Raw genomic sequence first — 25,315 nt, forward strand, 5'->3', positions numbered from 1 at the left:
GTGATTGACAGTACCTGTAAATGGGGTCCATGAAGAACGGCATAGGTCTTGCATGTTGAAGGGATGGGTCAGTCTTGGGTGGCTCAGGTTCCACCCTCTCCTCACTAAAGGCGGAGCTCTTTTTTATCTCCTCCCCTCGTTCACTCTTTCCTCGGTTTCGTCTGCCAAGACTTAGGTCCAGCGGCTGATCCTGGTTGGTTGATTGTACGTGTGAGGCTTCTGGTTTTACAGGGGCGCAGGTGGCAGCAAGTCGCTCTTCTTTCCGCTTTGTGGTGAGGTCAAAAGGTGATTCAGCATTTCTGCCCTGAGGCTTTTTACTCTCAACCGGAGGGCTTTCTGGTTCCCCTTTGTGGCCTGGAGGTCTAAGTTGCTCCCTTTCAGGGAATGGATAGACGGATGGAGAAAAGGCTGGAAAAAAAGACAGTGGGAACATGGAAGGGTAGGGCAATGCCCCAACTTTTTTATCTTGCAGGCCTGCAAGTCCAGTAGAACCAAAATATTTCTCAGCAATGGAGGCAATAGCCTTAATCGAGTCATTAACAGCACCAGAAACGGCTGTTTGCTCATCTAGAGATGGCGGTAGGAGCCCTGGCGCAGGGAAGTCTTTGACATTATTAGTGTTGCTACTACTACTGGAGCTAACAAGAGTTGGACTCTGGGCATCATTGAACCCGCTGGACTTCCTTTTTGGTCCTTTTCCGTTCTCCCGCACTCGCACCCGTTCCCGGTCACTTTCCACTTCACTGTCCAGCTCTGAACCTGAAGTGCTCTCCAACTCACTCCCGCTGGGAGTGCTGACATCATCCAGATCGCTACTCTCCGATTGGTCGCTCATCTTCCCGCCATGCCTTGGCTTAGAGATGGATCCTTCTCTCTGACGCTCCATATTCTCGCTTTCCCCGTTGAATGAATCCTTGCGTAAGCTCTTCAAGAGCTCATGTGAGCCAGAAATGGGTGAGGACAGCAGTGGACTCTTTCGTAGTTCAGTGCTCGGAGGGCCATTAATGGGCGATGTGGATGGGATTAGAGGGGGCCGATGGTAAAGTCCTGATGGGAAAAGTCCTGGAAAACTGAATGGGAATGCCGGAGGGGCTGCTGGGAACGTCAGCCCACTATGATGCCGGTTTGTCCCAAAATAGTCTGCTAAACCAGGACTCCCATGGCTCATTCCAGCCAGTGCGGACTTGTCCAGGCCAGGGTTGCCAGGGAGGGCCATGCCCTGCGCAAACAACCCTCCAGCGGCAGCAGCGAAATGATTTTTACCCTCACAGAAGCGCCGATGCTTGTTTAGGGATGATGTGGTGCTAAACATCTGCCCACAGTCTTTGCATTTGATCTGAGTACGACAGTCCGCGTGCATGCGCTTGTGGCGGCAGAGATTGGAGAACTGCGTGTAAGATTTGTGGCAGACCTCACCTAGAGACAGTGAGACATGGACACACAGTGTAAAGGGATTGCCGGTTTTGGCATGTCACACACACACATCCATTCACAAAACAAACAAAAATGCAGGATAAGCAAGGGTGGCAGATAAAAGAATGCAGTGTCACACGCAGGTGCACACACACACACACACATACACAGAGACAAGGACATACAATGGCTCTATTTTAAGCGTGAGAAGGAAACAGAGTTGAATGAATCCTCTCCCTCAGGTCCGTTCCCATGGACCAAGCGACGTCTCTGTCTATCATACAAACACACATCTTACATCATTACACACAATTCATCGTCGTCAAACAACAATTCTAAAACTCATGATGGATCCTAAACTCTTAATGTTCATGTCACTGCACACACTCCGTCCTCGCGCAAATGTAAACAGTTAAATCCTTAACACACACTCTGAAAGTGATCAAATCACCCTATACATTACCAACTTAACACCTCTAGTGTGAAACGAAGCCTTTTAAACACTCGCATTTTTCATCATAATTACATATCTTATTGCAAACGTGACATTTTTCTAAATTTATGGAAGTCTAGCGGGTGGTTTTGGTAATCCTTGTCAAACTGCATGAAGTGTGAGGTGTGGAATGAGAGGATGTTCAACCGCTGGAAGTGTTTATGGAGTCGGTCACTTACAAAGACTGATCAAGAGATGGGATGTAAATATTAGTGCAGAGTAAGAGGACGACTTAAGAGAGAGTTCCTCCAAAAATGATAATTCTGTCATTATTATTTACCTTCATGTCATTACAAAGTAAGGCTTTCTCTTTTTTCCTTGGAACACAAAAGTAGATATTCTGAAGCACTTTTTTTCCGAGTTAAAACCAACACTGGAGCCATTTGACTTTGAATATAGACAAAAAAAAAAAAAAAAACAGATCCACAAGAAGAAATGTTTGTAGGTTTCGAACAACAAAGGGGTGTGCCAATAATGACAGAATTTTAACTATTTGGTAAACCATCCCTTTAAGTAGGTGCTTGTTCAGACATACACTCTTACTATGGCAAGCCGTTTTGACTTTTAATCTATAACTCATACATATATTTTCATGTTACTAGTGGTTTTTTTTTAGATACTAGTATCTTTTCTATTAACTTGCTATTTCTATTCTATTTCTATTAAACCTAACCTGCCTAGTTAACCTAATTAACCTAGTTAAGCCTTTAAGTGTCACTTTAAGCTGTATAGAAGTGTCTTGAAAAATATATATACAGTTGAAGTCAGAATTATTAGCCCCCCTGAGTTATTAGCCGCCCTGTGTCTTTTTTTCCTTAATTTCTGTTTAATGGAGAGAAGATTTTTTTCAACACAGTTCAAAACATAACAGTTTTAATAACTCATTTCTAATAACCTATTTATTTGATCTTTTCCATGATGACATTAAATAATATTTTACTAGATATTTTTTCAAGACACTTCTATACAGCTTAACTAGGTTAATTAGGTTTACTAGGCAGGTTAGGGTAATTAGGCAAGTTATTGTATAATGATGGTTTGTTCTGTAGATCAGAAAAAAATATATAGCTTAAAGGGGCTAATAATTTTGTCCCTAAAATGGTGTTTAAAGAATTAAAAACTGTTTTTATTCCAGCCAAAATAAAAGAAATAAGACTTTCTCGAGAAAAAAAAAATATTATCAGACATACTGTGAAAATTTCTTTGCTCTGTTAAACATCATGTAGGAAATATTTAAAAAATAATAAAAAAAATTCAGAGGGGGACTAATAATTCTGACTTCAATGGTGTATATATATATATATATATATATATTACTGCTCAGATATTAGAGCTTCAGGAAGCCCAGCAGACATATATCCAAACAAACACACTTATATAATTGTGAACAACTGGACACACTCGGATGAACAGGTGTGAAATATGGGGAGTGTGTGTGGAAGATCCGTGGGCACTTTAGAGTGCTGTGTTCTGTCAGCTCTTAATAAACCATAAGGAAATATTACCAACACATTCCACAGTGAACAGCCGGTGAATGTGCTGTATGAATATGAATGTGTTTGAGTGTTTGTTTAAAACAAATTGATATTCTCTTTTACTTTAGCATAATTAGCAATACTTTTTTTCAACATTTGTTTAAGTAATAAAGCATACATGTAAATGTTAATGGTAATTTATAGCTACAATAAATGACCAATTATGAATGCTAAAAAGCAGTAAAATTCAATGTAGGTATATTATATTCATTTATTTTGTTGACAAACTCTAAAAATAACACTGAGAGGGCAACACAGAGCTTGTGTACGAATCCAAGTGCATGTGTGTGGTGTACTCGGTGTGTGTGTGTGTGTTTGCGAGGTCATTAAGTGTTGTTAGCTGTGCTTGTTCAAATGCTGATTGCTGTAAATGACTGTGTGCTTGTCTCAGTATGAAGCAGGCTGCATGTGGTAGTGATTTTCCAGGAATGGCCAGACTTAGCAGGCTAGTTACTGTCTGATATGTTGTGGTGGCGTTGGGGGGGATCGTCTACTCGAGCTGTGTGGGATCAGCATTCCGAGGGTCAATGCATGAAGTTCAATCGGGCAAAGTTCAGAGGTCGCTGTACGCTTTATGACGTTTAAATCGTTATGGAGGGCATGAGAGCTCTTTTTATGCAGGATGAGATTAAGAGTTGAGGTCAATCGCATATGAGGCTGGAGGTCAGAGGTCGTGCATTGGAAGTGAGAGTGCAGAGCTGGGGCAGTGACATGCATTGTATGGAAATGTAGGGTAAATATTAGGGCTGTATGATACTGAAGAAAAAAAAACTGACATTGCGACATTTAATTTTCAAGATTACATATTTTACCAGATGACATATTATACATACATTGAGGTGTCCATGTTGCTGAGAAATGTATATAATGTTATGATATGGTATGATATTTATGCATGTATGTATGTATGTGAAGACTATTGTGACTGCCTTTATGCTTCTCTCCTGATCTTGAAAATACAATTGGCTGAATCATAGAAAAGCAGAATTATGATGGTGTGTAGGGTCGAATCGAGATCACGGTCTTTTTTTTCGAATAATTGTGCAGCCCTAACCCCTACAGTGACGTCACTAGCCCCATTGAGTGCATTGTGCAAGTCTGAGATATGGAGCCAAATCTGCACCCAGATACTATTGGAGGTTTCACTTAATCTCTTTAGTAGATCCCAAAATGAAACAAACCATATATAAGCCTCGAAAACGTAGAATGCATGCAGTTGTATGCAGACACTAAATATTTAATGATATTAAATGAAAGCTAAGTGCATTTAAGAGTCATACTTTTAATATAAGTGTAACAATATGTTTGAAAAATCAAATGCAAGGTTTGAGTTTTTGTTGCATTTACACAGTATTGAACACCAGGTGTCCCTAGCATAGGGTGTTTCAGATTAAATTCATTTTGTGAAGCAATTATTTGGAAATGTTTGGTTTTTTCCATCTCTAGTACCTAAGGTTCTGAAAGGTATGATTATAAGAACTTGACTTTTAGTTTGAATAAACAAAGGTAGTTTTACTTGTACATTTTTACAATATTTACAGTAGATTTGATCAAGAAACAGAAGAGTCAGATGTTTGAAAGTGAACAATCACAACCAAAACACAGATGGACAGAGACCACACACACAAACATATGTACAAATCAAGAAACAATGTGCATCCAAAAAGCACAGCCTGTAAAAAAAAGCAACTTCAGGTTACAGTAAATGAAACCAGAATAACACATCTGTATTAAGTTAAAGATTAGTTAACTGAATTTGTTTTAAAGATTAGTAATAATTTCAGTATCCTCTGTTAAAGACAACATGAAATCAAAATGTACCTTTTCTTGTAGTAATGGATATAATACCTCATATTTCTGGATATAATGCACGACACTTTTAACGAGCTTTTTCACTGATAATTAGCTTTTTTAAAAGATAAAAATAAAGATAAATCAAATTGACCTCGGTATTCTGACAGGAACTTTTCAAATTCAATGAATTCCTGGATGAATACACTAGTTTTTTTTTTTGGCAAACTAGTGTCATATTGGCATACAAATCATAATGGAAGCAAAATGGGACGCAAATGCTGTTTCATGTTGACTTTAAAAACAGCAAGGATGATGGACAGATCTGATTTCAACATAACTGCTGGATAAACCCAGGCCAGCCAGAGAGCTCCATCTGTCTTTCAAAATACAAAAACCTTGAATGTATTTATTCATTTCACTTTTATTCAAAGTGAATCACAGTGCTTTGAAGCTATACTGGTCTTTAATTATACCAGATTTAAACATTTAAAACAGCTGTTAGAGATATTTAGAATCTACAATCAAAAAATGCAAAATTTGGCAGGAAATTTGAGAAGTGACGTTGGAGCTCTCCGGCTGTGTGGTGTGGTATTCAGAGTAGAAAGCATGCAGACTTACATATGAAGGGTCTGAGTGACTTACATATGAAGGGCTTGACGGAAGAGTGGATGTGTTTGTGTTGTTTAAGGCCTGAAGAGGTGGCGAAGGTCTTTCCGCAGTCGGGGCAGGCGTGAGCTCGCGCCCCTACGTGCTGAGAGCGGATATGCCTCTGCAAGTTACTGGGGTCTGTGAACACCTGCTGGGGAAAGAGAGAAAAAGATAGGGAGAAAGTTTACATACACAGCCTACAGACGGCGGGATAGATTGGAGTGGATCTCAATTAGAGAAGTAAACGTTATACTATTTTCACATCACGATTATAGTGACCAAAATGATCACAATTCTCAATATAATTCATTCATCCAAGCTTTGTTAAAGCACTTAACAACCACCAAAGAGCCAAGCAAGTGGCTTTACAGTAGATTTCATTTCATTTTCTTTTTCAAGGTATTGTTTGCTAAAGCTGCACTTGGAAATCCATGTTTATTTTGATTTTGTTTCCACAAAATTGCATAATGCTGCTTAATAAAGGACAAAAATATCTAATTACCAGTTTTCTGACTGATATTGCAATTTGATTTGTGCTTAAAATTTGTTCAAATAAGCCAAACCTTAAATGGTAATGGACATACTTTAACTGTATTTTTGAATATAAATGTATTACCTGTATATTACTGTATTAAACTGTATTATAACTATATTATACTACAGTTGTAACTGTATTAACTATTGCTGTATTAGAACTGTATTAACTTCTAAATATAGATTTATTATGGTCTGTATAAACATGCCTTTACATTTCAGCTTTTCACAATTGGTTTGTTTAAAGAGACACACACATATAAAAACACAGATCTTTGTTAATGTCTGGACTCTACCTTTGAGCAGTTTTCACATTCATAGTGCTTGCCGCTGTCATGTGACATCTGGTGGCGAATCAGGTTGGATTTCCAGTTGAAGGCCTTCGGGCACTGATCGCACTTGTACTCCCGCTCGTCCGAGTGAGACAGAGAGTGAGTGTCCAAACTGAGAGCCAAAGAACGAGTCAGGATTAGACAAAAGCCTGATTTGATCAACTTTCATTAATAAACGAGAGCCAAATCTTGCTGAATTCCAGTTTTTAAGCAAATTATGATTAGAGTTCAAAGTCAAAAGTCAGCTTTATTGTCAATTCAACCACATGTACAGGACATACAGAGAATCGAAACTGTGGTACTCTCAGACCCTAGGTGCCTAATGGATAATTGATACAAAAAAAAGTTTTAAAAAGAAGTTACAATAAATACAATTATACATATGATCTAATCTAAAAATATAAGTAAAAAATTTTAATTTGTAAACAGTACATAACACCTAAGGGCATATGGAAAGGAGTGCAAACCAGAGTTGTGCAGATGTAAGACAGTTTATAGTGCAAAAAATACAGTGTAATGTAAAACACGATATAGTGCCAAATCTTGTAAATATGATAATTTTTATAAAGTGACAGTGTCTTAAAAATATACAGGAAGGTATTAATAATTTACAGGTTACACATTCATCTAAACGTCACTCTCAAAAAGTGTTGGGTAAGTTACTTTAAAAAATATTTATTCGTTACTAATTACATCATTAAAAGTAATTTAATGGATTTTTTTTAATTAATTTGTCTGTAAAGCAATCTAATTATTCAATAAGTAACTAAATTGCTTGACTCAATTCTACTAAATTTGCATAGACGAAAAATCATTTTATTTAAAATGAAAAAAAAAAAGTTCAAAACATGAAACGTTTGAAAATATTATGTATATACACAAAATGACTTAGCTTCTCTGAAATTATAGCATCTATTGTCATGCACTAATTATTTTTTTTAAGTATAGGTAATCTGATGGGTAATGTGACTTTCTCTTCTTAAAAAATAATAAAAATATATATTTGTAAAACAAAAAACAACAACAATTACTGTTTCTGTGTTTATTACATGCACAGTAATTAAGCCATATACATTATAAGTACTGATTAGGCCCACACAGAATCTGTGGACGCAGAAATGGGCAGATTTCTGCACATTTTTAGCCCATAACAGAGTTTATTTATTTTCTTGTGTAAATGTGTGTAAATATATATTTATTCAGTTTTTCAATTCATTTCAGTAATATTATTGACTAATATGAAAGTGTTTATTAGATTTATTTATAATACAGTTTGTAATATTTTCTGTCTTTTAGTAAATAATTTATATGAAAAACTTGCTTTGTTTACCAAATTAGTAGATCTAGATGGATTTGCATTGTAAACATTAAAGTTAAAAAGCTATTCCTTTTCATTTCATATATTACGTTTTTAGTTAAGATACTCCCGAAACAATTCCGCATGAAATAACAAAAATGTTCGCAGATTCTATTTGGCCCTAATAATAATAATTAATACTTTTATAAGTAATAAAAGTAACTTCAGTGGATACGTAATTTAAGTATAGTACCTAATCATTATTATTTATGAATCCAAAATCAAACAAAAAGTGCTTCAGGGTTAGTTAATGTGCTCTTTGAATGAAGGATTCATAAAGATAAACAACAAAATCATACGTCCAAAGCACTACAAATTTAAAATTGTAACTTTTTCACTTACTTTTTGAGTGCATTGGACTTATGACTTTGTTAGCTATTGTAATTTTGATGAATAACAAAGCATGTTACAGATATACAGTAACTACATAACTAGTGAATTTTTATTTTTATCTTCTTTTTACTTCTAATAAAAGAATAGATTTTGTCTTGAGTATATCAGAGCACTGAATCAAGTCTTTTGGGCTTTACAGGTGCACACGTGAAAATAAGCAGTACACTCTAAAACATTAACTGTTTGTCCAAACTACTTATTTAAAATAAGCTGAGAGAACACAATTCCTAAATTTTGAGGACAACTTAATTGTTTTATGTTCAATTTACTTACATTTGTTTTTTTAATATGTTAACTTAATTATTTCATGTTGTTCCAACACAAACCGTGTGGAACCCAACATCTTTTACAGTGCAGTTTGCAGGCTGCAGTTCACTCAACGTCCACCGGTGCTGCTACTACCAACAGTTTCTGAATTCTCCTTTAAACTAGTAGGGTAAGAATATATATCTCGGGATATGTCTACAAAGAAACTAAACCAAAATAGTGGTGTTCTCACCTCTGGGCATCAGGAAAGACCTGCTCGCACTCTTTGCACTCCTGTGGTGAGCGTGGCAAGTTTGGAGGAAGAGTGTGCAGGTGAAGTGGCTCTAGATCAGTGTCATCGTCTGCGCTGGGCAAACCCTGCTTAGACAACTTGAAGCCAGAGGATGGAGGAGTCCCGCACGCGTGTTTCTGATGGTCCAACAGCTCCGAACCAGACTCAAAGTTCAGGTCACAGTCCTCACAGCGGTACTGGCGCTCCTCTGTGGGACAGCAAAATAAGATAGTTGATAAGCTTCATGCATTGATTGACTGATATAAAATAATTTATTGAATAACAGTATGTTGCATACGCTTTACAACAGACAAGAAATAATTCACATACAGTTGAAGTCCAAATCATTAGCCTGCCTGTGAATTTTCCTTTTCTTTTTCAATTGATGTTTAAGAGAGCAAGGATTTTTTCACAGTATTTCCAGTAATATTTTTTCTTGATGAGAAAGTTTTATTCGTTTTATTTTGGCTAGAATAAAAGCAGATTTTATTTTTTTTAAAAACCCTTTAAGATCAATATTATTAGCCCATTATTAGCCCCCTTAAGCATTATTTTTTCGATACAGAACAAACCATCATTATACATTGACTTGCCTAATGAAGCTAGTTAAGCCTTTAAATGTCACTTAAAGGTGAATACTATTATCTTGAAAAATATCTAATAAAATATTATGTACCAACAACATGGTAAAGATAAAATAAATCAGTATATAGAAATGAGTTGTTAAAACTATTATGTTTAGAAATATTTTCCTTTCGTTAAACAGAAATGGGGGAAAACAATATACATGGGGGCCTTCTGACTTCAACTGTACAGAGACAAAAAAGAAAAAGCAAGTGTGTTCATGTGTAAGGCTTTATGATGCATGTGTGCAAACTCACCGTGTATGTCAGGAGCCATGGTTTCATATGAAAACTCCTCAGCCTTCATGAACAGCAAGAGTTCCTCACCCGGCTGGACCTCGCGGACCACACGGTAGAAGATCTAGAGAGAGAAAAAAGATGAGTGATACTAAATACCGATACGCTACTCTTCAAAACACTACAGTCAGTACTGCATCTTTTTTTTTTGTAAGAAATTATTACTATCATTCAGCAAAGATGCATTACAATAATCAAAAGTAAGAGTAAAGACATTTTTAAAGTGACAATAGATTTCTATTTCAAGTCAAAGATGTTTTTACATTCATCAAAACAAATCCTGAAAAAAATGTGTCATGGATTAAACAAAAAATATATTTTCCGAGATAAGATAATAATATTTTCTGTTCATAATACATTGCTTGTAATAGGAATTGTTAATATATATATATATATATATATATATATATATATATATATATATATATATATATATATATATATATATATATATATATATATATATATATATATATAAGCATATTAGAAAGATTTCTCAATGATCTTGTGAAACTGAAGACTTAAGTATATATTAATGAATTCTAATTGCGAATATATACGTGATTTGCCGTTAGCATTCTGATAGGACGATCTCAAAAATATGTCGACTACCAATCCAATGGTTTACATACAGTTTATCTGTCCATTCCCAATAGGAATACAGCAAAGCAACATTGTTCCGAAAGTTTTCATCACCTAAAGGATTATATGGATTACTATGCTTATATGTAATAAACTAACGCCCCATTCACACGGGGCGTCAGCGTCAACGCTTCCCATTCACTTTGAATGGGTGACGTTAGGCGTTGCCGAACTGCATTGTGGATCCGTCGGCGCCGCTTCAGAGGTGTTGCTCGCTGCAGAAGTTGGGACCAGCTCAACTTTTCAAGCGCCGATGGAAGCGTCAGCCAATCAGATGGCTGTATGCAAATACACCAGCTAGACAGTGGCCTATTTCTGACTGAATTTCATTGGCTGACGCTTCTATGATGATTGTTTCAGCCCCAACTTCAGACACGCCTTCCATCAAGCATTGACGCTGAAGCCCCGTGTGAATTGGGCGTTAAACTCTTAAAAGCTAATAGTTAGCTAGTTAATTACTTTTAAGGTGTTAGTAACTATTAACTATTTAAGGTGTTAGTAACTATTATCTAGTAATTATTGTAACTAAAAACCTTAACTTTTTCCGAATATGATTGTAATGCAATAAAGTGCACTTTAGTTTAGGTCACAATTCATGCTATTATTACTGGTTTGTATCTGCCTATTATTAAGATATTAATGTTCATTAGTAATAATTATGATCTTATTCTGCATTCCTAATCCTACCCAAAATCAAAACCCAACCTCATCCTTAAACAGCTAATAAGTAGTTTATTAAGCTAGTAGTGTTAGTTAATACTGTGAATTGTGACCTAAACTAAAGTGTGAACATTTTTTTGTCATAAAACTCAGTCAAATTAAATTATTACCAAATGATGGAATTGTCTGCACTTTTATGCCCATGTGAAATGACAAATAATCAAATGACGATTTCAAACAACAACACATAAACTGATGGACTAACAATGATGGGAACCTGGGCTCCCTGTGTGTGTGTATTTGAAAGAGACTGTGTTAAGGAGTCCTAAAGGAGACCAATCTGTTTGACACACACACACTTCCCCTGTGAACACAATAGGTAGTGGGAGAAACAGTGGTGTTATTGGGATGGTGTTATTTTTGGCAAGCCTTGAAGGCATTAGACAACTCACTTCCTGTTCAGTCTGGTGTTGACATGTAAGCATTCTTATTAGAGATGTCACACAATGCGTGTGTTTACTTTACAAGCGCAATCTTAACCTGATTATGCTTCATCAGCCGACAACGCATGCGGTCGTGTAAACGTGGTAACCTTCTTTCCTTTATTGGAGTTAGACCACAGCAGCTTTTGTATAATCCACTCATCATAGCTAGATGTTTAATCCGTATGCTGATCATTTCACCATGCATGTCAAAGCTTCAATCGGTTTCTATTGGTTTACCAAAGTGCAGATGTGTATTACAAATAAAGAACGTGTCCTTAGTGCTGATTTAAGCACATGAACGGAGCAAATTAGAAAATTACCATAAATTTAAATGCTTTATGACCCAAATAATTAATTTTTAAGTTCTAAATACTCCCACTTACCCACTAAAGAGTTTTTTTTAAAAGTGACCATTATTATGAACACATCACTTATAAGTTTCCATTGCGATGCATCGTTTTCTTTCATGTGACACACCACAGAACTAATGATAATATTGTTGATTTTTCCATTTTCTGCAAATATCGACAAACTTTCTAATGATATTGTGAATTCTTAAATGTAAGAACATGTATTTCATCATTTAAACTGCTTAATATTAATCATATTATTTGATATATGCTGGATGATTTTATGTTAGCCAGCGCTGCAGTGGAGAGATTAGAGCTGCTGGATTTACAACGTGTTATTTCACCAACTTCTCCCAAAAAATGATTATTGCCATTTCCATCGACATAAAAAGTGTGTATTTTACAAGCCATAAATATTATGCTTTGCTAGAACTCGTGTATTTAAATTTCTGAAACCTTAAATAAACAAAACACTGATAAATTGTGGCTTTTAACAAACATCACACACAACTTTCTCTGGCCTAGCCTGAGCCACTGCTGTAAAGCAGATTTGAATTTAGCAGCTGATCATGCATCACAGACTCATTATTGATACATAAATATACATTTATGGAGATAACAAAATACGTCCCAGGGGTTACATTTTATTTTTTGCAGTTTTTGTTTTCGTGAATCCACCAGAAGCCGATGTGTACGCTTTATCAGATCTCAAATTTCTCTCATAAATGCTATTTGCACCTGCTGTTCTTGTGTAAATCCACTAGAGGCCACTGTCGACTGGCTGACTGACAGACCGATCCCCCCACTACACCCTTTCCTAAACCCAACCGATAGTGTTTTCAAAAGCACCGTTCACCCCTGATTTTTACCACGTTTTCAGATCTTACCCCCGCTTGTTATTTACTTGTTTATTTTATTCTTTGGCTTTTGCTTTTGTTTAACTTGCTTGTTGGAACCGTTCTTTGCCAGACTTGAATGGCGTCATTGCATGGTCAACTCTGCATCTCAAGTCGGCCAAAGTATGCAGATGCCCTTCTAGCTGCAACCCAGTACAGGGAAACATCCATGCATTCTCGCATTCACACACACAAACACACACATGCACACTACTTTTACTTTACAATTTATTGCTGTTTTGTAAACACGGATTACTTGCATTTCTGGGTCATTGGTTTGCAAGTAAACTGGGACAACAGGTTATTTAAACAAGCTGTTATTTTGTTTAGTTATCAGCATGTTACACTACAAAAAAAAATGTTGGGTTGTTTTAATTGAATCAAACTCAATTATTGGGTTAAAAACTATAATTTAAATTTAATTGAAAGAATAAACTTAATGGTTAAAACAAACCATCATGTTTTGTGTAATGTGCATATGTATTCAGATACACACACAAATATTCTTCATAAAGGCCATGGTGAGGTGGAGACCTTTAGGTAACACCACTGCCATTATGTGTGTGTGTGTGCGTGTGTGTGAGACCCAGAAGGCCATGACGGACACGGAGGGACCGAGTCGTGCTCTATTGTTTAACAGTAGAATACAGGGAACTAGCAGAACCCTCAAGACAACATGAGAACGGAGTCTCTCTCACACACTTTCAGAGCCCGTCTGGTGCCTTCCTGCAGATCTCTGATATCTTGTACTTGTAATGTCACAGCTGACCCTCTTTCTGTGAGTGTGTGTGTGTTTATGGTGCACAAAGACAGGGAGCAAAGGGCCACAATAATATTGTTAGTTGGAGACAAAGGCAGAGCTGTTCAAACGTGGCGCGAGGGGCCGTGGGGTGAATGATATGGGCACACACAAACACACATATACACACACACGCACTTGTGTAACTTGTTGGCTAGAGATACAGCAAGATCAGGGGAGTTTACTGGCCATCTCTCTTGGCAACCCATCCCGGGCCATGGCCTGTTTCTCTAGTGCCATGGGTGAGTGCCAACCTTTGAGTCTTTTCAGATGCCACACAAGAGTGTGTTTGGCTGCACAACACACACAGTTCTGTGGATGAATGCATATTATCAGGATTTTTGAGTAGTAACCACAACAGAGCGCTATTTATGGAGAAGTAAAACAATGTTAGACAGAAAGCTAGATCTGAATATTAATGCATATTTGGATGTTCTCAAAATAAAATAAAATTAAATTTAATTAAATAAATGCATATTTGGATAAAATAAATAAAATAAAAAATAAATAATGTATATTTGAAAAACAATATTTGTATGCATTTACGATGATTAAAAAAATAAATTAAAATAATTAAAAATTATTTGAAACAAATATAAATAATTTATACATAAAAATAATATTATAGGCATATTTGGATGTACTCAAAATAAAATAAAAAATGTATATATATATATATGTGTGTGTGTATGTGTGTATATATATATAACAATATTTATATGCATTCTGGGATGTTTACTAAATAAAATAAAGTACTTTTTAATAATTTAAAACAAATATAAATTATGAATATATAGAAAATAATATTTCTATGCATATTTGAATATTCTCAAAATAAAATAAACTAAATATAAGTATTGTACATTTTAAAAACAACATTTATATGCATTATTGGATGTTTAATAAATAAAATATTTAAAGTAATGTATAAAATAATATTTATATACATAATTTAATAAAATAAAATAGAATAAAATAAAAATATCATGATACAAAATAAAATATCATAAAATTACATATCATAAAATAAAATAAATAATATATATAAAGAAAACAATATTTATATGCATTCTTTGATGTTTTCAAAGTAAAATAAAATAAAAAAATCTCTTAAATTAAAGACATAAACATAAAATGAATAAAATACGATATTTAAATATATATCATAAACACAATTAAGAAAATATAATTAAATGCATATTGATTTTTCAAAAATATAAAATAAATTATTAAATAAATGCCAACTGAAAGTTCTCAAAGGTAAAAATCAATCATAATTAAAAAATAAAAATGGTATCAAACCATGCAGATTTTTTACTTAGAGCATAGGATTTGTCTATTAAAGCAAAATAATAAATGCATTATATTTACACATACTCCTAAATATAAACTAAAACAATGAAATGATTACAATTTATCTATAAGAAAATCTTTAAAAAGCAAGTGGCTATTCAACATTTCAATTCTTAAGGTAAATGTACACGTGTCTGAGGCAGTATTAGCCTAACTGATAAGTGAAGGTCAAACCCATATACATTAATTGGCCTCTAATAACACAGCGAGTCAATTAAGAGGTACTTAAACAAACACACAATAACAAAGTCAACAAAGCAGATTCTCTCTTATCTAAACCTCAATATACATGGAGAATTATCATGATCCTCGTCTTCCTTCAGTCCCAGAAGTCAAACCCCTACATGTTTATCGTCAGGGATTATCACTGCAAGACTCACAGGCACTTGCACTTGACTTTGAGGGCACTCAAAAGTGCACTAGATCATCGCTACCTTGACCTGAGCAATCACTGAAGCAAGCAGCGCAAGACTTTCCTCTCTTTTGTGTCCAAGTAGAAGAGGTCACTCCATACACACACACACACACACAGCTCGCCTCTATTGTGTAAGTGTCTATGAGAAACGGATGTTAGTCGACTGATGTCCTGATAAACAGCTCCATTAGATCCTTCGTTCAGCATTGTAGGAATGAAAAACATCAACGCCTTGCACTGAAATCCCCCTTTCCCCTCTCCAGGTCAAGAGAAAAGGTGACGAATGATAAACTGGAATAATCTCACAATCACGTCAATCAATATCTGTCCCGACACAGATTTTCTTCCTGTAATTGCTTTGTGTGACGTTTAAAATGCAGATATTTATGCATTAAGTAGCGAAAATCAAATGACGAATCTGTTCAATTGTTTCGCACTTAATCAACAGATAATTTTGTTCGATTTTAAGTAGGCTTATGATGGTAAGAAATATTGTTTTTGCAATTAATTGCATAAGCTTTTATTACGGAATACAGTATTATCGCGGTATTGACCTAAGCTGCAAAAAAATTTACTTTAACAGGTAAAAACTCAAAAATACTTAGCGTACTGGTTTATTTTAATATATCTACAGGTCCAGAGAAATGGTGATGACTGATAAACTGGAATAATCACACAATCACGTCAATCAATATCAGTCCCGCCACCAATTTTCTTCCTGTTAATTGTTCTCCCTGACGTTTTAAATGCAGATATTTATGTGTTAAGCAGCGAAAATCAAATAGTGAATCCATAACTTTGTTTCACATTTTATCGACAGCTAATTTAGTCAGATTTTAAGTAGGCTAACAGCGGTACAAAATGTTCTTGCTGCAATTAATTGCGTAAGCTTTTTTTCACGGTATACAGTAATATTTCGCGATATTGACCTAAGCTGCAAAAAAGTAACTTTAACAGGTATAAAACTCAAAAATACTTAGCGTACTGGATTATTTTAAAATATCTCCAGGTCCAGAGAATAGGTGAGAAATGGTAAACTGGAATAATCCATCAATCACAATCAATATCTGCCACCAATTTTCTTCCTGTTAATTGTTTTGCCTGACGTTTTATATACGGATATTTATGTTAAATAGCAAAAATCAAATTACGAATCTGTAAATTAGTTTCACACTTAATCGACAACTAATTTTGTTCAGTTTTAAGTAGGCTTAAAATGGTATAAAATGTTGTTGCAATTAATTGCGTAAGCTTTTATCATGGTATACAGTATTATCGCTATATTGACCTACGTTGCAAAAAAGTAACTTTAATAGGTATAAAACTAAAAAAAAATGTAGCGTACTGGTTTATTTTAATAAATCTCCAGGTCCAGAGAAAATGTGACGAGTGATAAACTGGAATAATCCCACAATTACATCAATCAATATCTGTCCCGCCACGGATTTTTTCCCGTTATTTGTTCTGGCGTTGCAAAAATTAGCCTAAGCTGCAAAAAGTAACTTTAATAGGTATAAAACTCAAAAACTCTTAAGTAAACAAAAGTAAACAAATGTTTCAATAAAAAGAACTGACTATATTCTTAAAAGACAATCTAAAAATTTAAGTAATAAATAAATGTTCACAGTTATTTTGAAGTGCCCATGATATCAATATTGTGCATGTTTATTTTCACGGTATATTAAATTAATGAATATCAGCACATAAAATTTTTAAATAAAGAAATAGAAGCATTTAAATCTCACAATGCATTCAAAATCTGTAGACAATTGTAACTTTTTGAGTCAAAATTTAATTTGTAAGAATAAATAATCTGAAGATTATCTGTATGTTTATGCTGCTAAAATGTTTCATAATCTATTTTTACAAATCACTGCATTAACTCCAATGGGGTAAATGCTGATAAATCTCACATTATAATGTGATTTAGTTAATCTAATATGTGATTGGTCAACACTAATATAACTTGGATAACAAATAATAATTTTTAATATATGTTTTTAGGGCAAAGCAGTGGCGCAGTAGGTTGTGCTGTCGCCTCACAGCAAGAAGGTCGCTGGGTCGTTGGTTTGAGCCTCGGCTGAGTTGGCGTTTCTGTGTGGAGTTTGCATCTTCTCCCTGCGTTTGTGTGGGTTTCCTCCGGGTGTTCCGGTTTCCCCCACAGTCCAAAGACATGCGGTACAGGTGAATTGGGTAGGCTAAATTGTCCGTGTATGAGTGTGTGGATGTTTTCCAGTGATGGGTTGCGGCTGGAAGGGCATCCGCTGCATAAAAACTTGCTGGATAAGTTGGCGGTTCATTCCGCTGTGGCGACCCCGGATTAATAAAGGGACTAAGTCGACAAGAAAATGAATGAATGAATATATGTTTTTATGATTTTTAAATAAAAAGTTGTGTATTTAAAAAAGAAATAAAGTTATCTTTTTCTCCTAAAATGTGTGTTTTTTTTATTTTTATTTAAATATATCTCTTGTTAATAACACACCTGAATGCATTATGAGAGTTAACTTATACTTCACTTCCAGAGAATCGAAATTCTTTATTGTTTGAATGGTTTAACATCAAAATAGTAAATTCTTCTAAAACTCTTCAACATCTTAAAGGGACAGTTCATCGTGAAATGAAAGTGTACTCACTCTCAAGCGATTCCAAATATTTATGCGTTTCTCTTTTGTGCTGAACATAAAAGCAGATATTTTGAAGAACGTTAGAAATGGGTAACCATTGAGTTCCATAGTAGAAAAAAAACATGTACTATGGTCGTCAATGCTAAACATTTTCCAAAACTGCGTCTTTTGTGTTCAACAGAGGAAAGAAACAGGTTCACAACAAGGAAAGAGTGAGCAAATGATGACTGAATTGTCATTTTTGGGTGAATTCCCCTTTTAAGGAATGTTGTAAATGGAAAATTAGGAAAAGAAGAGCACATTCCTCTCAACCAATTCTCTGTTCTTTCAGAAAAGCGATAGCGGTGCGTCTTTTGTATCTCTCTCCCTCTGCAGGTTTTTGTGTCTATAAAGAGCTACGGCGTGATTATAAAAACATGTGGGTTGCCGGAAGCCATAAAGTCTAAGCTGAACTCTTTGTTATGACAAGGTGTCATAGTTTAACAATTATGTCCCATATCATAATGCTGTGTCTGAACAGGTTCTCTTCCTCCCTCTCATCTAGTTGCTCTTTATGTAAACCTTTAGAGTCAAATATGTAGAAAATTCAGACCTCCCAGAAATGGCATTGTCCTGCTTTTCCGTCACTCGTCAGCCTGTCAAACATCGAAAACACTTGGGACTGATCCACAGTTTAAGCTAATTCCGTTAGCGCATCTCACTTTGCAAAAGCTGAATATGGATATATATAATTGCTTCCAGAGCCCTTGTTATGGACAGGAATATAATAAGTTAATTTCATAATGATTGAATATCTCACTGTATGATTAACATACAGTATTCAGAATAGTTTGATATTGCCAATATAATCCGGATAGTATGTATGGATCGTATGACTATTCATTTTATAATAGGGCAGCATGATATTGGAAAAAATGCATATGCAATGCAATATTTGTTTTTCAGCAAATTTTGGGATATTGAATATAATTTCATCTGATGACGTGAATAGTGCTATTTGGAAAGAATTGCTCATTTTACATCGATTAGGATGATTAAAATATGATAAACCAGCCTGATCTCATGAGGAAATGTAACTATTTTAGGTTTTGTCAGTTTAGTGGATAAATTTGGACAAATTTATATGAGTTCAGTTTCCCAGTATTGGGTTGCAGCTGGAAGGGTATTAGGTGTGTAAAACATATGCTGGATAAGTTGGCGGTTCATTCCGCTGTGGTGACCCTTGATGAATAAAGGGAGTAAGCTGAAGGAAAAAGAATGAATTAATTTATGTGTTCACGAAAAACCAAACCCCTCCCCTAAACCCAACCGTCATTGGAAGATGAGCAAATCATACATTGTAAAAAATGTAGGATGTCACACAATTTATTCAGGTTGTCTCAACACAAATCGATTAACAAATTTAAGTGGACTAAAAATAAAACAATTAAGTTGTCACAAAAACAATTTAAAAATTTAAACAAGCAGCAAAATCAGTTTTTTTGAGTTTACTAAATTGTATGAATGAGATCCTACAAATTTGACTAAATCAATTAGTTACGAATTGCCAAAAGATATCTTTGAATAAACCAATCATGAGCATTGATCAAATCAGCTGAGCAAAGATACAAATAAAAAAACACCACCACCACCACCACCACCACAGTGTTTTTCTGGGAGTCTATGAGTATTCAGGCACAGAAATTGAATAATCAACTGTAAAATAATTTTTGTAGTATATATACACTTACAGTAAATACAATGAATCTTTCTTAAAGTTACATACAGGATGTAATTTCTTGTGCCTGAATGCTTTAAATTCTTACACAATCTTAAAAACACATAAACATGATAATGTTTTTGGGTAACTTTATGGTCAAACTTTGCAATGAACCCATAAATTTTGTGTCAACTCAACTGTGGCTCTTAGTCAACTATAATCCCACCTCAACATTGTGACTATTGCTGATGTGTACAGCCCTATTTTGCAACTTACAGAATAACGGATAAAACTTATACTAAAGTCAAACTCAACTAAACTCGACTAAAATCCTCGTCTCATTCTAAATAAGTAGTTTTACAAAGTGCAATTGGACCCTTTTTTTACTCAATATATTCCAATTTCAATTCAATTCAATGAATTTCTGAATAAGTTTAAAGAACTGAGTTTGCAATTGAATTTAGTCAACACTCACTGTAAAAAATGCAGGCTTCCGCAATATTCATTAATGTTGTCCCAACACAAACCAATTAAGTTAAGTTAAATGTTTTTGACAGACTTAAGTGAATTGAACATAAAACAATTAAGTTGTCCCCAAAAATCTCAGGAATTGTGTTGTTTCAGCTCATTCTAAGTAAGTAGTTTTTTAACAAGCAGCAAAAAATATTATCATCATTTTGTTGAGTGCTCAGTGAAACTCAGTTTGACTACTTACTCTTTTCTCAAATATGAACACAAAAAGCTTTTACATTTTATTAGGTAAACTAATTTAGCATTTAAAACATGCACACATTTTCACAAAATAACCTTGCGGGAATCATTTAATCAGTAAATGTTACAGATAAGCTCTGAATCTGAATTGCCACAGTTTTAAAGGATTTAGGAATTTATCAACCCTTATATATCCCAGTGCAAAGATACAACATTTTGTCTCAGAATTTATGCCAGTCCGTTTAATTCCAGTCCAACTCAACTCAAAAAAAGTAGAAGAGTAGATTAAATCCAGATTTAGATTAAAGTAGTAGATTTAATCCAGCTCAGCTCATTTGAACTGAACTCAGCTCAGCTTCACTTAACCCTATTCAACTCAGTTTACTCCAGATCACAGAAAGTCAATTTATTCCTACTTCAATTTTTATTCAATACAGTTTACAATCTAACTGAAACAAGTCAAACTCACTTCACTATAAGTCAATGAAACTCTGTTTAATCCAGTTTGACTTCTTGTTTTTCCTCCAATGTGAACAAAAAGCAAATGTTTAATTGTAAATGTTAATAATTGATCCTTTTTACATACCAAAATAAAAAACCCTTAATGAGGAAACAATCAAACTCTGTGTCCAGAATGGGATAAAACCTTATTCCCAAGATCAGTCTTTCAGTTCATAATGATTTAGGAATTTGCAGTCCCTCACATGCAAGTGTAAAGGCCCAAAATGTATAATAGATTTTCTCTAAATTAATTCCAGTCCAACTCAACTCAATGAAAGTATGTTTAATCCAGCTCAACTTGACTTAAACCTATTTAACTCAGTTATCTCCAGATAAAAGGAAGTTGATTTATTGACAATTCAATTTAGATTCAATACGGTTTACAATCTAAATGAATCCAGTCAAACTCACTTAACTATAAATCAACAAAACTCTATTTAATCCAGTCTGACTACTTGTTTTTCCTCCAATGTGAACCAAAAGTTTAATTCTTTCAAGATCAGTCTTTCATTTCATAATGATTTAGAAATTTGCAGTCCCTCACATGCAAGCGTAAAGGCCAAAAATGTATAAAGTAGATTTTCTCTAAATTAATTCCAGTTCAACTCAAGTCAATAAAAGTAGGTTTAATCCAGCTCAACCCAACTCAACTTGACTTAACCCTCTTTACTCAATTTAATCCACCAAAACTCAGTTCACTATAACTCAATGAAACTTCATTTAATCCAGTTTCTCCTCAAATGCGAGCATAAAAAGTTCTCAGTTGTAAACATTTCAATAGTTTAACTATAAAACATGCCAAAGTGAGTAAAACCTAACCTTGAAGAAATTATTTGACCCTTAAAGAGCAATCAGCTAAAGTGCAAATAAGTTGTTGTGTGCAAATAAGTCATAGAACAAAAGCTGTGAATGTATGGATGTAATTTTCTCTCTCAGAGTCTCTTTCTCTGTCTTTCACTCCGTAAGGATTCAGGAATTTGTCGTCCCCCATATCCGAGTGCAAAGATACAAAATGTGTGATTATCCTCATGCTTGACCGAGAGAGTGTGTGTGTGATCCTGGCCTGTGGTCCTTCACGCTTCAGCCAAGATACAAAAGAGCAAAACACCAAAACACAGTGACACACGCACAGAGCGAGAATGCGGCAGGAATCTGCTATTAAAGATAGCAGAAACACCTTTAAACACTTCATTATATCCACCATGCAGGTGCTCTGAGTGCATGTGTGTGTTTGTGTGTGTGCGTTCTCCACATACCTGCTCATGTATCTGGCAGGCTGTGAGGTTGTGTTGGTGGGTGGATGGTGAGATCTGGACGTGCCTTAGCCAGCTCCTGCTATCACACACGCTCCCATCCAAACCTGCCTGTTCACCCTGAGAGAGAGAGAGGGAGAGAGAGAGAGATCAGACTTTGATCTTGAAATTTTACAGATTACTGTGCAGTGACTAAAATCTCATGCCACCCACTGAGGCTTAGAAAATGGCCATATAGATAAGTCAAACTTATCAAGAAACACACATATACACACACACACATACACACACACACACACACACACACACACACACACACACTGACAACATCTTCTTTACACACTTCACTTCTCTCACAGACTCTTCACCTTTACTTTTTTTGCCATGAAGTGAGTGAATGCCACAAACAAAAACTAAATTCTTTAAACTTCATCCTAAGCATAATTTGGATATCAGATTAATAACTTCCGCTCAAGTAGGTTTTGCAAATTAGCTCCACAGAGACTATTTCAATTTGATTTTGAGAAATATTTTGTGAAATAGAGCAAAAACATTAAATTAAATACCTAAAAGAGGTTTTGAATACCTTGTAGTTGGTCTGTTTAGTTTTTAACACACATCCATGTCATATAATTTTTCTTTAAATACATTTAATTAAAATATATGCATTTAAATGTAACCTGGACACTTTTAAAAGCTTACAAATTGCAGACTTGCATGCAAACATAATGATTGTGAAAAAAAAAATCAGTAAAGCCTTCAGTATGTCAGCCCAGTAACAGTGTGCACATTACAATTCCTGCCAAAAAAATCTCGAAAGAAAATAACGGGTTTATCTTTCACACAGCTGCCAGACTACCGTACAGTCTCTAAAACTTGCTTTTTCGCTCTTTCTATAAGGTAAAACAAACGTGAACACTTTCAAAACGGAGTAAATATACACAGCTGAATGTTAAGAAAACATTTCTCTTGAAAACGTAGTCACCGAGTTTATAGTTTCAGGTCAGAAAGCGCACCTCTTCCATAACAAACCGACAACACCGATCCTCCAGTGCAATTCACACACTGTTTTAAATTAAATGCAACAACAAACAATCTGGTTAAATTAGGTGGATGGAAACCAAGGAAATATACAAGCTATGTAGTATAAAACACAAGGTATGCGATTAAAATGCGGTGTTTTAATTTTGCGCTTTTGGGTAGAAAAATAACAAATGTTTTATTTTTTTATAAACTACACTCGTAAAACTATAAAACATACTCAGATGTAATAACTGTGTTTAAATATTGTCTATTGTCTGCAATGAGAAATCATTTACAGTGTTCACCTATAATGTGTTTCAAACGATAAACAAAAATGTTTAAAACGAATAAATCGTAAAAATATATAATTTAAAAAAATAGGCTTCAAATTGAAGGATTTTAAAGTACATAAAAAGTTGCTTAGGAACAAAGAGCAGAAAATTCAGCAAAAGTAGACTATAATGTGAAGACGAAGAAAAGAATTAAATAAAAAGCTTGATCTTAGCAACCCGCACGGCATTTAGGCTAAGCGTTAAGCTTCAAGAGCAAAGAACCGAAGCCCTTCGTTTCGATACAATTAAACAAGTTCAAAGGTGAAGGATGAATGGACTTTTATTTGACCATTAATTCGCCGCTTGTCAAAGACAAACGTTGATATAAGAGCATAAACCGCCTACCTTAAGAAATCTCAGTGGAAAGAATTAATCAATGAACAGCACCAAAAAGCCCCGAATGAAGTTCGTACGCGCCCGTTGTGATTTGCGGCATGTATCCCGTGTCTCTTCCTGAAGAAAAAAAAAAGTCGCAGTCTCTCTCCTCTCGCTTTGCTCTTATCAATTGGACGACCTGCTAAATATCCAAAACTTTGTTAAACTTCAGTCCAGAATCGTGCTGCTGAAAAGTCCCCATGTGTCTGACTAGTGGTTTTATTCACTGTTCCTCATCCCGGCAATCGCGAGTGCAAGATTGTGCGACAAAAAAGAAAAACAGAAGGACGAAAGAGGATCGTCCACCTTCGCTGATCTGAACGTGTAGGAGTGTCTCTGTCTGTCCCGTTCGAGTGGATCCTCTCTTGTCCCACGCGAGGGAGATGCGCTGAGGAGGAGGAGGAGGAGGTGGATGAGGAGGAGGGGGGACCTGTCTCGCGTGTCCACCGGTCGGAAGTTGCGCGAGGCTCCCCAACGCTCGCGGAGAGCCGAGGTCAGCGCGAGGTCGGGACGGGGCTGCTCGTGGATAGACCCGAATTTCCCCGCTTTGATGAAGCCATCCAGCAATCACGAAATCAGCGGCGTTTTCCCTCCCCGCCTGCTCAGCTGCATGTGCATGTGGGACGGACACGAAATCGAGTGAAAGTGCTCTGAGGTGTAGATTGTTTTCTTTAAACCTAAATGACGTAGAATACGATTATCATTACGATTAATTTAGGAACTAACATTTATGTTTAGCTTTAGTAAACACTGATTAAAACAAATCAAAGGCAACATCTCCCCTTTTTTTCTTTATGCACGATACACCTGCTCTCAGACAATCCTTGAGCACATGCTTCAAATCGCAATAAAAAGCAAACAAATCTTCATTTATCTCTTCTCTCATGTTATAACAGGAAATAGGAGTAATTTAAAAAATTGGAAAAACGTCACAAATGTTTAATGAGCAGAAAAGCTACAATTGCAACAATGTTTGCATGATATGAAATGATTTTTCTGCAATACAGACATTATTTGCTCCGGTTTTGCATTGTGAGATACTTAATTTAAAATTACACGAATGAAAAAGCTCTATATTGAAATTGTTGATTCCATGCAGAACATTTAAGATTAAACCTTCGTTTAACAAGTGTCTGTAATATTTAAATGAAACATTTGAATGTAAAAAAAGGGTCGCCTTTTTTGAACCATCATTTTTACAGCTTATTGAACTAAAAATACCTTTCAATTGCTTCAG

At 35.2% G+C, this 25,315-nt stretch overlaps 1 protein-coding gene across 50 annotated transcripts in view; it reads right to left on the minus strand.

Annotated features, from left to right (window-relative positions):
- The window catches only part of mecom (MDS1 and EVI1 complex locus), a 293,545-nt gene that overhangs the window by 29,579 nt on the left and 238,651 nt on the right, over positions 1–25,315 (minus strand). For 8 of the 50 annotated variants that reach the window (XM_073923939.1, XM_073923935.1, XM_073923931.1 and 5 more), the window contains exons 1-7: positions 24,049–24,433; positions 22,352–22,468; positions 9,919–10,021; positions 8,999–9,245; positions 6,714–6,861; positions 5,878–6,031; positions 15–1,416 (exon numbers count right to left, since the gene is read on the minus strand). In XM_073923939.1, coding sequence (XP_073780040.1) covers positions 15–1,416; positions 5,878–6,031; positions 6,714–6,861; positions 8,999–9,245; positions 9,919–9,967 — 2,000 coding nt within the window. In that variant the 5' untranslated portion in view covers positions 9,968–10,021; positions 22,352–22,468; positions 24,049–24,433. Of the gene's footprint in view, positions 1–14; positions 1,417–5,853; positions 6,035–6,713; positions 6,862–8,998; positions 9,246–9,918; positions 10,022–22,351; positions 22,469–24,048; positions 24,434–25,315 lie in introns of those variants that run through there. The other 42 variants (XM_073923937.1, XM_073923933.1, XM_073923929.1 and 39 more) reach the window with 7 other exon arrangements.

Source organism: Danio rerio, chromosome 15 (genome assembly GCF_049306965.1).
Source record: "Danio rerio strain Tuebingen ecotype United States chromosome 15, GRCz12tu, whole genome shotgun sequence".
Taxonomy (NCBI): Eukaryota; Metazoa; Chordata; class Actinopteri; order Cypriniformes; family Danionidae; genus Danio; species Danio rerio.